The following is a 17750-nucleotide window of genomic DNA, read 5'->3' as shown; positions in this document are numbered from 1 at the left end:
TTTTAGGGATATGGGAGGAAGGCAGAGTACCCCAGAGAACACCTTAACTCCACCCAGTAGGGCCCAAGATTCTAATCTGGGACCTCTGGACTGTGACGTGCTCAGTCGCAGTGCAGCCTCAGACCATTGCATGCGTCCAAATTTATGGCAAAAGTTTCTGGAAGGCCTTTTATTGTGCCCTGGTGCACCAAGCAAGGTCTGTAAAAGCAAGTTGGAGACGTTTGGTATGGAACAACTTGCACAGAACCTTGACCCAAAGACGATAAAACACGAGTGAGAGCGTGGATTGGGCGATAGGTTCAATATCACCCACCTCTCACAAAAATACCCACAAACACACAACTATAAATATAAAAAATATATAAAATAAAATATAATTTAAGTTAAAGTAAAAGCGAGGTTGAGGCCATTTTTGTCTTTCGGGAGCTGCATAAAAATGTCCGCAAGATGGCGAACAATCCAAATGGAGCATGAGGGAGAAAATCAGCAGACACTATGAGCCCACTTGACTGTCATTTGTCCTACCTCATATGATCATGTCATCAAGCACCAGTGACACTCGTGAATGCACCTTAAGGAGGTTTAAGGTTCGGCTGGAGGGTGACAAAGATAAAGCTGGCAAGCGCCCATCGCCGTTTAAACATACTTATTTATTCAATGCAGATGTTAATCAGTTGTGAGGAAAGTGTCACGTATTCATTCATTCGACTTTAATCATTGCGTGTTGATGTATGAAAGACGGCGCTCAGCGTGAGAGTGACTCTGCTGACCCCCTTTTTACACCAACCTTCACTCAGGGTTTTAAGTCAGAGCCGGCCGGCATGAAATTCACTGTTGTGTGTGTGACGCGTCGAAGTTAGAATCCAATTAGACAATTTTCACGGTTGAAATACTCATTCCTCCCTTAAAAGACAATTAAAATATACAGAATCAAAATCCTTTAATTTTCTCCTAACATTGTAAATCCCTCAAAATGGCTGATTATAATTCGAGGAATAATTTGGCAAGCTTTCTCAGTCTTTGTTTTTATGCAAGCAGTTGAACCTGATCTAAAGTGGCTTCTCTTGCTTGACAGTTGGCACATGTTAACAAAATGTCCTTTAATCATTGGGAAAATATCTTCTTGTCATGGACTCAAGAACAGTTCTATCACAAATATTTACTGTTTACCCTTTTCATCATCATTTTGAGCAGCAGCATTGTTGTCAGCAACATTTTGATTATTGACGTCATTATTTGGATTGCATCATCATTTGAGATTGCATTTCTTTTAAACTCTGTTATTTGTTTTACAAAGACTTCATTTTGGGATCTTTTAGAGTAAAAACCACATTTGTTGGTCTCTCAATGAGTGAGCAATGCATTTAACCAACTTCACTGTTGCGTTGTTCACATTGACCCGTTGCATTGAATTGAATTGAATTTAATTTAATTGAATAAATTTAATAACCAACTGAAGTCGACCTGAAAGAAAACCTCGAATTGTACCTTGATAAGTCAAAGAATGCATTACGGTAGACTTCCGCTATTCAAATCACTTCAACATAGTGACTTGGCAACAAGATGCCACAAGAGGGCGCCACATTCATATAGAATTGCTTCGCAAACAGCAAACAGGTGAGTTTTTCAAAAGCACTTTAAATGGTTGTGGGTGTGTAGACTTTTAATATCCACCCTTATAAAACTATAAAGGACATAATTTGATTTCTGAACTGACCAAGGGTCACCTTGCTAGGACCACAGAAAAAGCCAAGAGGAGAGTGGAATTAATCTGCTATGATTTTATGCAAATGGAGTTTGTGATGACTGATTAAAAAAGAAAACGGTGCTCCTCAGAACTTATGGGAGAAAATCTCTGCTCTTAAGATCTTTCGTTAAGTTTGGCAAAATCCACTTAAAGCCGCACCATAGGAGGAGTCAGGAATTATGGCCCCCCACAGTGACGGAGAATGCCGCTTTGATTGGACAATGAGATGAAATCAGAGGCAAACAAAAGCCCTTCTTAGCGGGGCGAGTCTGCTGCCATTCAACATATCCATCCATAGGCCGCACTTCATAATAGGATCAGAATATTTGGATAAAAATGTTACAGTTGGAAGGGAGGTTTTCCTTTGTAGACCCTGCCACCCAACCCCCTCTTTTTTTTTAGGCGTCACTGTACTGCCTGATAATATTGACGTGGGGTGTTTTTTTTTCCACAAGGATATGACTAAATACAGCGTTGTGTGAAGTAAAAAAAAAAAAAACATAACTAGCATATTTACTTGTGTTTTTGTCTAACCATCTCCAAATTAGCTACAAAACAACTTCATATTATTATTTTAAAAAAAGTTTTAAATTTGCTACACTGAAGTCAAAGTCTGGGGTGTGCAGACTTTTGTTTCCCAGCTACTTGTCATAGTGAAGTGAGAATTTTCACAACCTAAGTGAGCCTTACCAAAATGATTCTTGAAATAAAAGTCCACTCTGCTTTGACTGCTTTTTTTCGGGGTTTGAAGTTTTGTTTGAGGTTCCCGCTCGAGGCTCCAGTCAAGGGCTGTCAGTCACTGATGTGTTGACCTCGGGGCAATTCCTGCCATTTTCCTTCCAGTGCAGAGATGAGAGACGCCACTGTGCTTTTCTCTGTGGGCCAACTTTCGTGCTGTCTCTTTCTTTTCAAGAGGCCACATGCTTGAACACAAGAAGACAATATAAGAAATTAAATTAAATGCTTTGGAATGACAGCTACTGACAGTGGGTGAAATGTAAATATGTAAAATGTAAATACATTGTGCAACATTAAATTACAGTAGCAGTGTTTAGATTTTTAATCACGAGATTTTTTTATATACCCGGTTAAATAAACTCTTCTTAAAATATTAAATGAATTATACTTAAAAGTTAAATACAACTGAACTGTACTTGCGCAACCATTTTTTAGAAATTTAAGTCAAGCAACAGTTTGACCAACTCGTTGCCATGAGTTATTGCGACCACTTGCAGAGGGGGGCGCTGTTGAAGCAGGGGAATAGATAGTTTGCACAAGGTTTTCTTTCAGGCTAACTTTTTTTTTCTTCCATTGATAGGATACAAGACAAGGAGAACAAGAGAGAGGGTACCCTGGCATGCACTGAAGAAGGCTGACATTGCATTTGCTCAATGGAGATTGAAATTCAATGCTCAGGCACCTGATTTTTAAACATCAAATGAGAAGGACCATTGTCATGCTTAAAAGACGTCATATCTATGGAGCTAACATTTTGGCTAAGGGTGCCGAAATCTAAAACAGTCTTTAGCATCACATCACACACACACACACAAAAAAATGTAAATGTCAAGTATTCACACATTTACCTTGGATGACTTTTAAAGATGAATGCTGTCTTTCCCCCTTGTAGCTAACTGTGACAAACAAAATATTAGGAACACCTCCGAGTGTAATAAGCAAGCAACACATCCGATTATTTTTGTCGAGGCACAATATTTTTACGGTCAATTTGTGGTATGATATTTGAACAGCAGGAACTTTAAGGCACACAAACAAAACTTTTTTTTTTGTTCTAAACGGTGCTCTAAGTTGTCCAATGGTGTAGTTAAACAGAGAAACCTGCCTAAACGCAAAAATTGGACAGACCCAGGTTGTTTGGCACAAAAAAAAAAGCTCATTTTTTAGGGTTGTTTTGTACATAAAAATGGGTTGTAATCAGCCCCATTTAACATATAACGGTGAGGTTAATGAATTCTACAGACATATGGCAAAATGTTATATATTCTTTATTCTCACATTTTATTTGGGTCATCTCAACAATAGCAAACTTTCTCAAGAGCATGCTTAAAAACACCTCCCCATGGAGCAAAAAACTTGACACTTTTATTCAACAAAAGCTATTAAATAATATTTACAAAATGGGGGGGGGGTCTTCGATTGAAGACCATAAACTCTCAAAGACATGCTGCAGCAATTTCAAACCTCTTTGTGGTCATTAACACAGCCAGAAATGTTGTTGTGATGGAGAAAAAAAGCTCACCCCCAAAACGTATTGCACTAATGACTTTTTTTTGGAAGTGTTTTGAACATGAGGGTCACAGAAAATGATTCCTCGAGTCCTCCCTCTTGACGTGCTCCACCGCCGCCTTGTCAACGCACTTGCTCCTCTTGTTCTGGTGCGTCTTGACGTGCTTGGCCAGGTGGTCGCTCCGCATAAACCTTTTGCAGCAGTCCGGGCACACAAAGCGCTTCTCTCCGGTGTGAGTCCTCAAGTGTCTCTGCAGCTCGTCGGAGCGCGTGAAGCTCTTGCCGCAGAAGAGCCAGTTGCACACGAAGGGCCGCTCGCCCGAGTGCCACCTCAGGTGCGCCTTCAAGTGCGACGTCTTGCCGTACACCTTGCCGCAGCCCGGGATGTGGCACACGTGCTGCTTCTTCTTGCCCGGCTCATCGCCCCCGCCGGAAGCGGACGCCGACTGGCAGTTGGGGCAGCGGCACCTCCGGCAGCGGCGTGCGGTAGTCAGGGGCGACTTGGTGTGCAGGAGGGCGGCGATTTGCGTTTGGTACTGGGCAAAGTCGGCCGTGTGGCCATGCAGCACCAGGCCGCGCTGCAGTTGGAAGCGGTGCGGGTGGGCCACGTGGTTGCTCTGCTGCAGGCTCCACCAAGGGATGTCCTCGGTCGGGTTAGGGGACAGCTGTCTCTGGCCCGCGTGGCCCGCGACAAAGGTGGGCATGGCGGGCGGGATGGGGGCGGGCGCTGCGTAGCTCACCGCTGGCACGTAAGTGGGCGGGCAGGGGGACTGCATGGAGCACGGCAGCATCTTTACCGGCGAGAAATCATACGGGTAACCGGGGTCCGCAGGCGGGGTCAGGGGCAACTCGTGCGGGGAGCCAAAGGAGCCCAACGGCTGGGGCTTTGAGGATAGTCCAAATGTGGAGTTGCCAGGTGGGCTGGTCTCGTTAGTCCACGGGTGGAACAAGCGCGAGGGGGAGCCCAGCGTGGTGGGGTCGTAAGGGACCTGGAGGAAATCGGGCGGGCTGGAGCCCGGCGGGTGGTGGTGATGGTGATGATGATGATGTCCGATGCGGTTACAGGTGGCAGCCAGGAGAGCCAGCGGGGAGTGCTTGCAATTCTCCGGGGAAGAGTTGGGGGTGCGGTCCTAGAATGCGGGCGAGAGAGACACTTTTCAGTGGGAGGGGAAACTTGACATGGTCACTTCAATAGATACACCACTATCTGTTGTGATTTGTTTGCTTCATAAACTGAACGAGGTCATAAAAATTTTAACAAGAAGCTATAGTACAACTGAATGCAAACTTGCGAAATTAATTTATATTGGGTTGTCGATCTCATTAGCGGAAAAAGTTTCCGAAACCACTCCACGTATATTAGTAAGCAAGGCTTTTTTAATACGATTTATTAGTTTCGGTTTATTAGGGAACCAATGTATTAAAAACTATTCTCTTGGAAATGTAGTTTAATTCGACATCACTAAAACAGCGCATATTGTCATCATAGCAACTTTAACTTTCAAACCGTATCTAAAGTAGTAGAACAACTTTCTTTGAGATGTACATTGAAAAATAAATAACAGCAATATGGATTAGAACGCATCTTATAAAGCAGAATTTATATTACTATAAAAGTATAAGAAATACCTCTGGGAGATGTATCGCAGATTGTACACCACTACAAAAGAAAACTAACATTTTAGATTATTTTCAACTCTAAGAGTCGTTTGAAAACACTGTATAGGTTACAAAAATATTGTTAAACAGGTCGAAATTTTAACAGGACGCTCTGGACAGGTGTACCCGAATGAACTATCCTGCCAGAGCAGATTATTTGTTTGTTCTCCAGAAAGTTTTGACTTGACTTCAGATCAACTCTCAGCTCCCATTAAAGTAAAATAAAAAACGAATAACTTATTTTCTACTATAAAAGGTGCCCCAAAGTTGGACCAAAACGAACCTGCAGAAAAGCTTGAAGCGTCTCGTTCCGCAGAACAGCCACTGCTGCCATGGTCCTCCTCCGCCTGGACAACAAACGCGCAATTCAAACGCGCCTCCAAAGTGTCTTTAAATTCAAAAAGGTGTGCGCATCGGTGTCGAAAGAGACAAAAAAGTCAGTTTGGAGCGAGCCCCCGATGCGATTCCTTCCTCTCCGGCGGATCTTCTTGCACTATCTGACGCGGCGGCGGTGGATCACTTGAGAGAACGTGATAAGCACTTTGGTGGGCTGCCAGCCACTCACAAATAAGATGGCAGACTTTGAAGTTTGCTGCTGTCCAATCATCAAAGAATGGCAGCTCTCTGAGAGAAGCAAGCAAATCCTTTGAATCCACAAAGCTACTATGGTGTGTTTGTGGTGCGGGATAAAGGAGCTGATTATTAGCGAGGGGAGGCGGGGGAGGGAGGAGATAAAGGCGGGACAATTAATGAAGTAATCACTATGTGGGAAATGTATATAGACAAATAATTGGATTCCCCCCCCCCATCAAAGCCCCCCCACATGTCGCCCGGAGAGCCCACCGTTGGGCCGCCCGAGTCATCTGATCTGCTTTTTGTAATTAAGGATTTGTAGTAGAACTCCGAGCCACAATGTGACATTGTTATCTCGGGAGATCTCAGAGAACTCGATGGGGGATGATACATCAAGTGACTCAAATTTTTCATCTCTTCAGCATCGGCGTCTCTGTTCTAGTTTGCTGATTTACACTTCACTTGTTTCAATCGTATGTTTTTATCATTTTTAAGATCAGAGTCATTCGCTCATTCCTTTGGCACAAATCTCAGTTTCACTTAATTGGTCTAAAAATAATCTTTTCAAATTATGTCTTTCTATGCCAGCCCCGTATAGTGACATACAGAACAATTAAATACTCGTCCACTAGAGGGCAAACATACTAATTTCGTAATTAATGCTAAAAATGCAAATAGTCTTGTTGTAAGAGATATTTTTCAACTTGTCACTGTTTAATTAAGTGATTAAGCAGCACCAAAAGCGCTACAATTTGTTTTAAAGCATTCTTTTTCACTCTCGTAGTTTTATGAAGTGAAAAGTACTCTTTCTGAAACTTGCATAGTTCCGAATAGCAGCTGCGTGACGGTTATCAGGCTTCCTCCAGCCGAAACAATCACTGTACTCTCAACCCAGTTTGGAGAGGCAGATTTTTGAATTAGATGTGTTCCTTTGATGGGATTAATGTTCTTAGTCCTCTCCCACGGCTTTCTGCACACAGTCATGAGGGGGAGTGGGATTGGGGGGGGTGGCCCTGCTGGGCTCAAGCCATGTAAGCTACAACGACATGAACGGCATAGTTGCGTAGTTGCGGAGTGATATGAAAATTAGATTAAGCTTGTTTACAAGAAGTGGAGGCAAAGTGACGAGGCGAAATTTGCCAAATTTTCAAAAATGGGGTGACTACTGACTTTTCTATGAACTACAAGCATCACGGTTACTGGTTACATCAAATTGCTAATTTTCCCTATATGTCAGCCTCTCCGCTACGAAAACGATATTTGGATCATGTATGTTAAGTGCGTTGACTGCTGTTGCAGCTTTGTCAAATAATCAATCTCTTCTTTTGAGCTGCTAAAGTCAACTTCTTCCATTTTCATGCATTTCAATGGCATCCCAACGGCCAGGCGGCGCTTTGAAATCGTTTGGGAGAATTTCCCAGAGCGTGTGCTCGACACAATGTCCTGTCCCCGAGGTAATCGACTTGCGGAAAACCTTTACCGTCTTATGGCCACGCTTGGAGTTTGACACTGGGTCACATCAGTAGTTGTTGGCTTGACTCAAAGTTTTCCTGCTGCATAATAAAAAGCATACCAGGGAGTCAAGTTAAGTCTGAGTAGATTCAACCCTGTCTGAAGTATTCCAGGTATTTTTTTTCCATAATATTCAACAGGTGGAACCTCTTTGCCACTAGTTTTGAACATAAAAGGCACAAATAATGGCAAAACTGTGTTGCCCTCAAGACAGATTAGTTGTGTAGTCTTCAATTGCACAAATCTCATCTAAGAAACAGCAGGTGGCAACTTCCGAAGGTATCGTTTAGTTTTTTTTTTTTCCAAAATTGAGAAAAACATTAACAACCAAATCACAATAAAACCACATTTATTTGTGTCATATAAAACATCATTTTGTCATAAATAAATACAAATGTGAATGAGATGTAGTTTGTTGACGCTTTTTGGTTTCAGGTTGACTTTGCTGGCGTAGAAGGCAATCTGCAGAGGACAGAGGGGGAAAAAAAGAAAAAAAAAATCACATTACCCCAAAGCACCTGCATAAGTTTTCATGATCAGCATTTGCTTTACGTGATATTTAATGAGTTTGTAGGCTAGTAAATTTTTGAACGGTCCAATTTGGATTTTTGACTTAAATACTTGAATATATTCCATAACTATGATTATGACCCAAAAGATTGTTTTGAGATAAGTGTGAAAATTCTTTTTTTATTGGAGAGATGCACAACCCTAATATATATGTATACCGTACGACTTAAAAGTGTGCTTTTCAGCAGTTGCGACAGTTTTGACAGCTTGGAAAAAAACCAACCTTATTCCGTATTATCTGCAATTAGATGGAGAGCTGTGGAACTTTGTCTTCTTCGACAAGAGATATGGGAGTTTAAGGGTGGGTGGTTCATATCCACGGTGAGAGAGGAGAGGGCTGTGTTGGATAGAGAGGAGAGTGACGGCGGGAAGGGGGGAGGGGGCGCTGGAGGCTACGCGGTACTTGAACCGCTATAATGGTGTCTCGTATGAGAAAACATCTGTGAATTTCCTCAGTGATCGACAACAAAGTGGAACTCGGAGCAGTCACTCAGCAGACCTTTGAAGTCTCAGTCTGACAGAAAGCCGCCATTGTTCGCGGCCCCCCGACACACAGAAACTCCAACTTTGGTCTCCCCTAATTTTCCCCTGCAACGCGATACAAGTCCACCCCCACCTCGCCCTCTTGTGAGCCTATGAAGTGGGAGATGTGTGCATATTCACCAGCAAAGAGCAAAAAGACCCCGGCCGGCAATGCGCGGCTTGGCCCGGGGTCACGTAAGGCGGGACGGGTCATTGTACCTTCCAGCGGCCCACCCTGGATGTGATAATCCGACACTAAAAAGGGGAATTCTCCTGCTGCCCCCGCAACGGGCACACTTGCGGTTGGCAGTGGAAGCGAACAATAAGGCAAAGCGCTTAAATTGTAAATCATTTTTCCATATTGAATTATGTGGCAATGCTTTTCATCTGTTCCAGCCTTAACCAGAAAACAACAAAAAAAGGAAAATATCACATGGCCACTGGGAGACTGTATAATATGATTTAAGTCATGTGGGCAAACAAAGAAGAGTTTCACCACTACTGTGACTCAGCAAAATATGGAAAAACGATCACTTTGAAGTGTCACCATCCCAAATTTCCCTCATATCATTTAACCGCATTTTTAAAATGTTTACGATGTGATTTCATTGCATTCTTCTGTACTGAGCTCTTAGGAATTACAACTATTCAAATTGTTCAACTGCAGGGATGTTTAACGTCAGAGGTTCTGATACGCAAATTAATTTTAAAAAAAGTGTGGAAAATTGAATTTTATCTTGAGTCCAATCCAAATTTTGCTCTCCCCCTTTCGGCTATAACAAGTTTTTCTGTTATGCATCCCGGACCAAAACAAGTCCACGATGATTCTCACACTGTTACCCGTCCAGTGTTTATTCAGTGGCAGCTGGTCGCGCCATCTGGGGACGCAGCGACGAGGCAAAAACAAAACAGGTTCCACCTTTGGCCATGCCAAGTCTGCTCGTGCCCTCCTTGCTCTACAAACTGAAGAAAGCTAATCACAATTTCACGCTCTGATTTGTCAAGTCCCATTCCAGCACCGGAGGCACTGAGAAAACTTTCAAGTCAGTGAATTTCAAGGCGCAGAGGATAACAGCTTTTACATACTGCTTCTATTGTTCTAGAGTAGTGGTTCTCAAAGTGTGGGCCGAGAACCGCTAGTGGTACGTGGGCTCCCTCTAGTGGTATGAAAAAGAATCACCGAATATCACATAACAGAATTCCGCTTAACACTATGCCCAGTCTATCTGCTTATACATTTTTAATATAAAGTACAATTTTAACTTTTAAAGGACAGTACATAAAACTAAATGACTATTACACGAAGGTCTACAAAATAACAATATTTTAATGTTAGCCATTATGGTAGCATTTGGAGAGCTACGTATTTTATGAGTTGATATTTGGTGTAAAAAAAATTGCGGACCACTGTTAAGCTCTAGTGAAACGCGACCTCATCTCCAAATGAAAGTAGAATTGTAATTTAGGGTGAAACAACTGGTCACCGCTCAGATTAGCAAAGAGCAAACTATGACCTCCGCCCCCCATTTTCTTTTTTTTTTTTTTTTTTAAGTGCGTGCTAATGTTAACAACAAAACAACACTTGGAAACCCCTCGACTGACTGCAGGTGTGAGGACGCTCTAAACAAAAGCTAGCGTAACCCTAATGGCATCTTTTGTCATTAGCGGACCTTTGATGCTTCTTTTATCCCCTTGTTGCTCGACGCCTCCTTGCGCTCCCTCTCACCGCCCCGCTCCGGCACTTTCTTCATTAATGCTGTCTGCAGGCAATATTCTTTTGCTCTGAGGCCTCGACGCACATCTGGCACCCGGCTGACGCTGGTGTTTGTCCATTTATTCACTTGCAACCACGAGGCAGCAAAGAGCATCGCAATGTCTGCCTAAATCCTGTTTAAATTTTAGATTCAATCCATCCCTCTGGAACAGATTATTTCTACTAAAAAGAAAATGCACGCACAGATCAAACAAAATGAAGGTGAACCAGAAAAGATTGCACTTGGGATGAAGTGAAAACGTAGACCTGTTGATGTAAATAGATCCAATGTTGAGTTCACAGCAGCTTTCGATAAGTTAGCATCGAGTCCAATGTACGCTGTCTGGATTTGGAACGATTCATTCTTCACTGAGGTTTGCAATAACAATGACGTATAGCACAACCCAGTGTGATGAAAATCGGGCTCATCTGGATATCAAAAGCAAGTAAACTGCATTAAAACAGTGTTTGAAAAGCTTCACATGAAACAGCGGTATTCAAACTCTCCCTTTGAACTGAGCGGATAGAGAAGAGAGGACAATGTCGGCCTAATCGCGTCCTCGCTTTGAAGTAAGACATCACTGTTAGGTGAAAAGGTAAGTATGCTTCTTCACAAAATAAAAGCTTTTCATCGTTTGTTAAGGCTGCAGCTCCAACGATTTCCATAAAGGTTGTTGAAAACTTTGTATAAAAATGTTAGGGGGGGAAAAGGAATCTGTGTTGTATTGAATGCGAGCTTTCATGAAAACTCACTGGGAGACAAATCGCTAAATTACACGGGATAGCGCCGGCAGTAACGTTAGCCGGCAGTAACGCTCTCTCACGTGCCAGATGCTGGCACATTTAAAGAGCTAAAGCAAGAAAGGAACATGATTTTCTGATGTTGTATAAAAAGAAAACAATAAAATAAAACAGGTGCCTAGCTTTGAATGCTAACTTGCGTTTAGCTGTTCACCTGCCAAAAGGCGCTAACACAGGAGTTTGCAGTGGTGAGACATCACAAAAAAAATTAATGGCTCTTAAGCAGATTTATCATCTATTTGTACAGTACATACATACAAGTAAGTTTGTGTCATCATTGGCTAATTTAGCAGTTTTCTGTTAGTCAGTTTATAATGCTAGCAAAGCTAAGGCAGTGTTTTACTAGCATAAAAGTCCCATCAACTGTAGCTAGCACTTTTTTTTTTAAAACACATATCTACTCAAGTACTGAGTGTGAGTAAGTACTTTTGCCATCTCTGTCAGTTGGCCAGAAACAGGCAGGGAAAAAATGTCTACCATATTTCATAACATCCCTCCGTTTCACGTGGTGCGTGCTCTGACGCCTCCGCTCATTTCCTCGCTTATGCTAACACAGGCAATCAGCCAGGGTGTTAATTTGCCAGCATAGAAACTCCCACACTGGCTCTGTTTGTCACCACGGTCCAACCTTGTTATTCACAACCAGTGGGGCCTATTTGAAATTCTCTCGGTGCTAGAACGGGGCTCAAATTAATCAGGGGAGCATGATCACACTTAATTGATTCAGTGTACTTTTAAGATGCACTACAGGGTGCTGGGGTGACCTATTTCAGGATGCTCTTCAGAGGAACCAACTATCCCAGCAAGGGAGTAATTATTGCAGCCTCGGAGGTGAAAAGCTTCTCCACTAACTATATGACATTAGAACACAACCAGTGGAGTATTACGCTTTGATTTTATTATTATTATTTATTTTTGCTTCTTTACAGATATGACCATGAATCTAAGAAATAGCCAAAGTACGACCATGAGATTACCTTGAATTAAATCAGGTGGCTTCGATTTTTTGTGCATCGGCATGACTGAAAAATAAAACTTTTTTGGTACAACTTCAGTGTCATTTAACTTCAGAAGTTGCACGGTAATAACCAGCCTTTAAGTGCTCAATTTCTTTGTTGCTTATTTGTTAAAAAGCTTTTGAAGAAAGTGTTTTTATGTCCGCGCTATCGTCCAAAGGTGGAAAAAGCAGACGGTTGTAAAAGCAATGAGTCTGCGTTGACCTCTATGGTACTAAAAAGTGGTGTTGGGTGATCACCTCAGGCCACTTTAAAGCCAAGCTGCCGCGCTATCTAGGCAGAGCGCTAATGTTTTCCCCTCTGAATATAAGCAAGATCAGATCCTCAGTCATACCACCCTACTCTTCCTATTAAGATCAAAATCTCCTCTCAGGCCCTCGGGTGTCAACAAAGACAGATACAGTAAATGATATGCAAATTGAAAGAGGGAGGGGGGAAAAAAAAAAAAGCTCCGCAAATCAACTCGCCAGGCCTAAATTTCCGACACAAATTTCAGTATTTAAGGAGGAATTTGCAGTAAGGTTGGGTTGGGGGGGTACGGGGGCGGGGGGGTCTCTTGACGACTGAAACATCTCAGTGAGAAGAACGTGTGCTGAGATTTATGAGCTTCAAAAGGATTTGTCTTTGGATCTGTGTTAAGACAGTCAATGTCGTGCTTTTAACACTACTGTGTTCGAGGCCTCGAGTAGCAACGTTCACAGACAATTTTTTATTTTTTTCCTGAATTGGTTTGTTTTGCTTGATTAAATTATGCCAGTATTATTTATATTTATTTATATTACATTTATTTACATTTCTATTATTTATATTTCTATTATTTCTATTATATTTATTTATTTATTTATATGTATTCATATGTATTTAGATGTATTTATATGTATTCATATTTTCTTTAACTATGGCAAACTGAGTGTTTTGTAATTTTTCTCTCAGTGAGAAGCCGGTGGTGATTCATTCACTGAAAAATGACATCATAGTCTCAACGTGATCTACAAGACAGTCGTCTCTGTCGACATTCTGCGATCAGAGAGGATTAACAAGCCAAGGCGCCGGTCGGCCACACATCCAACAAGGAGGATGTTCTTTGGGGTGTCTGTCTTACCGGCTGACGCGATGTCAAGGCTGAGCTCCGGCTAGAACGGCCGGGCGGGCGGGGGCCGGGCTCTCGTACTCTTCTTCGGGGATCGACTCCACCGTTGACAGTAATTTGTAATACTCGTCCTCTCCGTCCAGCACTTTGATTTGACTGCAATGAAGACGACAGGTTAGCTGTCATCCCCGTGGAAAATTCCACCCAGGGGAGTTCTTAATAATTAAGATGTCATTTTATAGAACAAAATCAAGTCAAGGGCTTCAACAATTAAAATCGGCGTGCTGACAAAGCCGTGAGACGTATCTCTCTAATGACGCGGTGAAGCTCAAACCGAGCTTGTTATTTCGGTCGCTCCATTTACATGACGAGACAACAACTCCATTTGCGGGTTCACCCAATTCCACAAAGGGCTCGCTCTCTGCTCGGAGCCGGTAGGAAAGCAGTTATTTACCCAAGTTTTCTGGGCTTCCTCTTGCTCCCCTGGTAATCCAGAGTTCTCTGAGGAAAGGGCCAAGAGCACACAGTGAAAAGATGAGCCGAGAGTCATTAATTTTTAATTCAAAGTGATTTTGTGTTGAATGCGAGCAGATGCTGATAATATCAGAAGTCACAGCATAATTTTTTTCCTGATCAAAGGGCTCAAGTGAGTCTGATGAAGCATGCATCTTGCTCAGCTTTGATAAACCGCATCAATTATTCACCGTGAAGGCAGACATCCTGACATGAAAGCAACAGATAAAGAGCATAAGCACATGTTCAAGACAAGAGGCGCGGAGACGTCGGGGCTTCGGGCTCTGGCGCAGGTAGCGTTAATTGTATTAGCGTGCGCAGCCAAAGTCAGACAAAAGGCCTCGTTGGATACTTTGAACTCACGTTGAGCTGGTTGTAGTACAGGCTGTCTTCGGGGCTGTTAAGAAGCTTGGGTTGATGGCCCCGCCGCCGAGGGGTCCTCTGACGGAGCTTCATCACTGGACCTGCGACAGAAGAAGAGCACGGTGGGGGTCCAATTGAGCAGTACCAAGAAAAAGCACCCTAAAAATCTTTTTTTGTGTGTCAATGACAATGACAGCCATTTCCTGCCGAGCACATCTTTGTGCAGAACCAGAACTATTTGCACCTAAAACCACATTTGCGCATCCAGACACTTTGACAATAAAGCGTTCCTATTTAATAGCAGATAATGTTTCATCTTCTTTGCTGACATTCCAGGTGAGCGTATTTTTTCATGGCAGCTTGGCCTCTCTCTACCTTGACTAAAGCTGAATTTGCTCTTTCCATCTCAACGTTACTTTGCGCTCTCTCCAAAGCGACCTCATCACATCTCAGTCATATACATCAAAGACTTCTCTTCCATATCTTTCCACCGGCTTTCTAAAATGTTATTCAGAACGGCGCTAGGTTTACTCAAGTCACACATTGTAAACGGCCCAAAAAGTTCATGTCAGCTAACAGCAAATCTTTTCTCTGCCAGCATCTGAGGCGCGGATCATGCCCCCTTTTAGTATTTATTACTGGACGCTTATGTACACTGTAAAGAAAAGAAATGACATGGTTTGTCAGCAGGAAGGTAAAATGAAGATGTCTGCAAGAGCCTTTTGGTTAGAAATTCTAAAAAAAAAAAAAATAATCCACACATATAGTCCAGCAGATTTTTAAAAAATGGATAAAAAAAGAATCACACTGTGTACTAATAATTCCAAAATGGGTTTGATAAGCAAATTAGTTATTCCCCTGAAACGGCATCAAAGTGTTCACTCGCAATTAATGAACACAGGCATCCTTGTAAGACTCTTGAGAAGCTGATCGAAATGTAACAAACGCCACAGACCCTTTTTGTGTGTATTTTTTTTCTGGGTTTTGCTTGTGGACACACACAAAACTGTGCTGAGGAATATAAATGATAGGAGTCCTTGTGCAACCCATCCTCCACTTCAACGAATAAAAATTCGGAATGTTGAATCCCTTTTACAATAATAAAAATAGCAAAAATTGAGGCGCTGTAAAGTTACAAAAAAATACATAATGACTATCTTTTTTCTCCAACACCTAGAAAAGACTGGCCAAGTCAATCACCAGACCTCAACCCAATAGCGCATGCATTTTATCTTCTGAAGCGAAAACTGAAAGGAGAAACAAACAAGAACTAAAAGTGGCTGCATTAAAGGCCCCCGGAAAAAACATTTCAAATATCTTTCCGATTGATTTCCTTACATCGTAGATGTTTGATGATCATTTGAGACCATCAAGAGCAAAACATCTAGACCTGTGTTTGAAGCCAAGTAATTGCCATTTAAATCTCAGTTAGATATTTCCCTCAATGTGCTCGACGCTAATCTGTTGGCTGGCTCCTCCGCATGGCCATTTATCCACTCTGACCTGCAGCGATTGGAGCGTGCTGCAGATCAGAGGATGGGTCAGGCTTCACATCGAGGCACCTCTCTCTGGGAAATGGTTGCCATTTGATCCAGGCGAGCCCCAGAGGAATGCTGCTCGTGCAGATAGACGGCAGCCGGGGATGCTGCCAAGCCGGCTTCCGGCGTGGCCTCCTCGCTAAAACGCATGCGGGAGGCCGCTGTGGAGCGAGGTCAGATGATGGCTGACACAGGGGAGGGCGAGGGGGAGTGTTTGGGGAGTGATAATGGTGGAGTGGGAATAAGGAGGCAGCACGGTTCATTGAATATTGATTCAGCTCTATCAAAAGAAAGCGAGCTCCAGTTGCAAATGTTTGCCAGGCAGGAGATTATAAAAAAAAAAAAAAAAAAAAAAAACTCCTCTGGAGATACAGTAGGTATTCTTTTCTTTTTCAAAGAACCGCAGTTGACTCACATTACATCTCTAAATGCCACTCGGAGATCTGTTGAAAATCCCAATGCAACATGAAAGAGGCGCTAAAAGGGATTTTTAATGGAATAAATTAAAGATGTATTGATTTGCTCCTTAAAATCATACACTGGGATCACCTGACATCCACACTTGGGGTTTGTTTGTAGGGGTGGGGTGGGGTGGGGGTGGGGGGGGGGGGACTTTTGATGTTTAATGTCTAAATGAAGCACGTGTAATCCAGACGGTTCCCCTCCATTTTACAACTGCCTCGTCTCTCAAAAAAAAAAAAGGGAGGGGTGGGGGACAGGTCTTCTTCATCAGTTGCAAACAACAACAAAAATCCAAAGTTGAAGAGATTTTCCAGAACGTTGCCGAGCTCCTGAGATTTATTACTCCTTTTATCATATGGGACAATAAATGCTAACTCATGTGCTTCGCATTAGACGACAAAATGAGCAAGTCCTCCTGCAGATAATGTCGGTCGGGGTGCTGGACGAGGACGGAGGGGGAGTTCCCGCATCTGTTTTCACTAATGCGGAAGGAGGATGTTGTTACTTACATGCAGCTTTTCACACTGAAATCAATCATCTCCACTGACAACAGATATGGAACATAAGAAAGCTTTAAAAGGAGGGAAAGACTTTTCGGAAGTCGTCCATTAGTCGCTTGACGTAATATATGCAAGTTTGGAGCGAGATGCCTCAAGGTAAGCAGAAGGGAGGGCTCAATGGAATCAACTCATTCATAGAAGGGCTTTTTATTAAAAGTCAACACCCCCCTGTTCAAACGCTGTGATGTATATAAATGGAGTCTGATAAAAATCGTTTCAAAGACTTTTTCACAATCTGTGTGGCCAATAATCTGGACAACTCATTTGAAGATAAGAGAAATATTTTTGAAAGTCAGAGTTGAAAAATAAATAAGATATTTGCTTGCATGAGTGAGCACAGTTGTAACCGGGGAAGCGGATGTGTTTAGAATTAACAAATCCTATTCAAAGTTAAGTTAAAGTTCAGGTCAAGTTAAAGGTCATCACCAAATGCAAAAAAAAAAAAAAAAAAGGCACCAAAGTCAAGTATTACGGTGCTGATTTTTTTGGTACCAAGCATGACGGTGTCATTAAAAATGAGAAAGACTTCAAGCGTGGTTACTATCGCTTGGACTGCATATCATCCGTGACTAAATCTGTTTAACTCGGTTAAAACTTTGCCATCCCAAATCAAACGACGGAATCCGCCGGTGTCAATTTAGCGAAAACTTGAAGTATTATTCTCCACCTTCCTTCGACGTCTACGGAGATTACGGGGCTGGAATAGTGATGGATGATGACTAGTTTGGAAGTACATCCTGTTAACGACTCCCACTGACATTAAGGAGATTACGTAGGTAGCGGCAGACAGCGGCAACTCCTTCCCTGCAACTTGCGATCCCTTC

The 17750-nt window shown here is 42.5% G+C and overlaps 2 protein-coding genes across 8 annotated transcripts in view; both read right to left on the bottom strand.

Annotated features, from left to right (window-relative positions):
- Positions 1-3730: 3730 nt before the first annotated feature.
- sp5a (Sp5 transcription factor a) lies at positions 3731-6362 on the bottom strand. Its single transcript, XM_049727542.2, has 2 exons — positions 5937-6362; positions 3731-5124 (listed from the first exon to the last, which is right to left on the bottom strand). Exons 1-2 carry the CDS (start codon positions 5985-5987, stop codon positions 4063-4065), a joined length of 1113 nt encoding a protein of 370 aa, XP_049583499.1. The 5' UTR covers positions 5988-6362; the 3' UTR covers positions 3731-4062.
- Positions 6363-8070: 1708 nt separating this feature from the next.
- myo3b (myosin IIIB) overlaps positions 8071-17750 on the bottom strand; it is a 45199-nt gene continuing 35519 nt past the window's right edge. For all 7 annotated transcript variants that reach the window (XM_068651546.1, XM_049727458.2, XM_049727457.2 and 4 more), the window contains 4 exons: positions 14367-14467; positions 13945-13991; positions 13503-13646; positions 8071-8200 (listed from right to left, as the gene is read on the bottom strand). In XM_068651546.1, the coding sequence (XP_068507647.1) occupies positions 13517-13646; positions 13945-13991; positions 14367-14467 (278 nt within the window). In that variant the 3' untranslated portion in view covers positions 8071-8200; positions 13503-13516. The remainder of the gene's footprint in view (positions 8201-13502; positions 13647-13944; positions 13992-14366; positions 14468-17750) is intronic.

This window comes from Syngnathus scovelli, chromosome 8 (genome assembly GCF_024217435.2).
Source record: "Syngnathus scovelli strain Florida chromosome 8, RoL_Ssco_1.2, whole genome shotgun sequence".
Classification (NCBI taxonomy): domain Eukaryota; kingdom Metazoa; phylum Chordata; class Actinopteri; order Syngnathiformes; family Syngnathidae; genus Syngnathus; species Syngnathus scovelli.
This window is presented reverse-complemented; position numbering and strand designations above follow the sequence as displayed.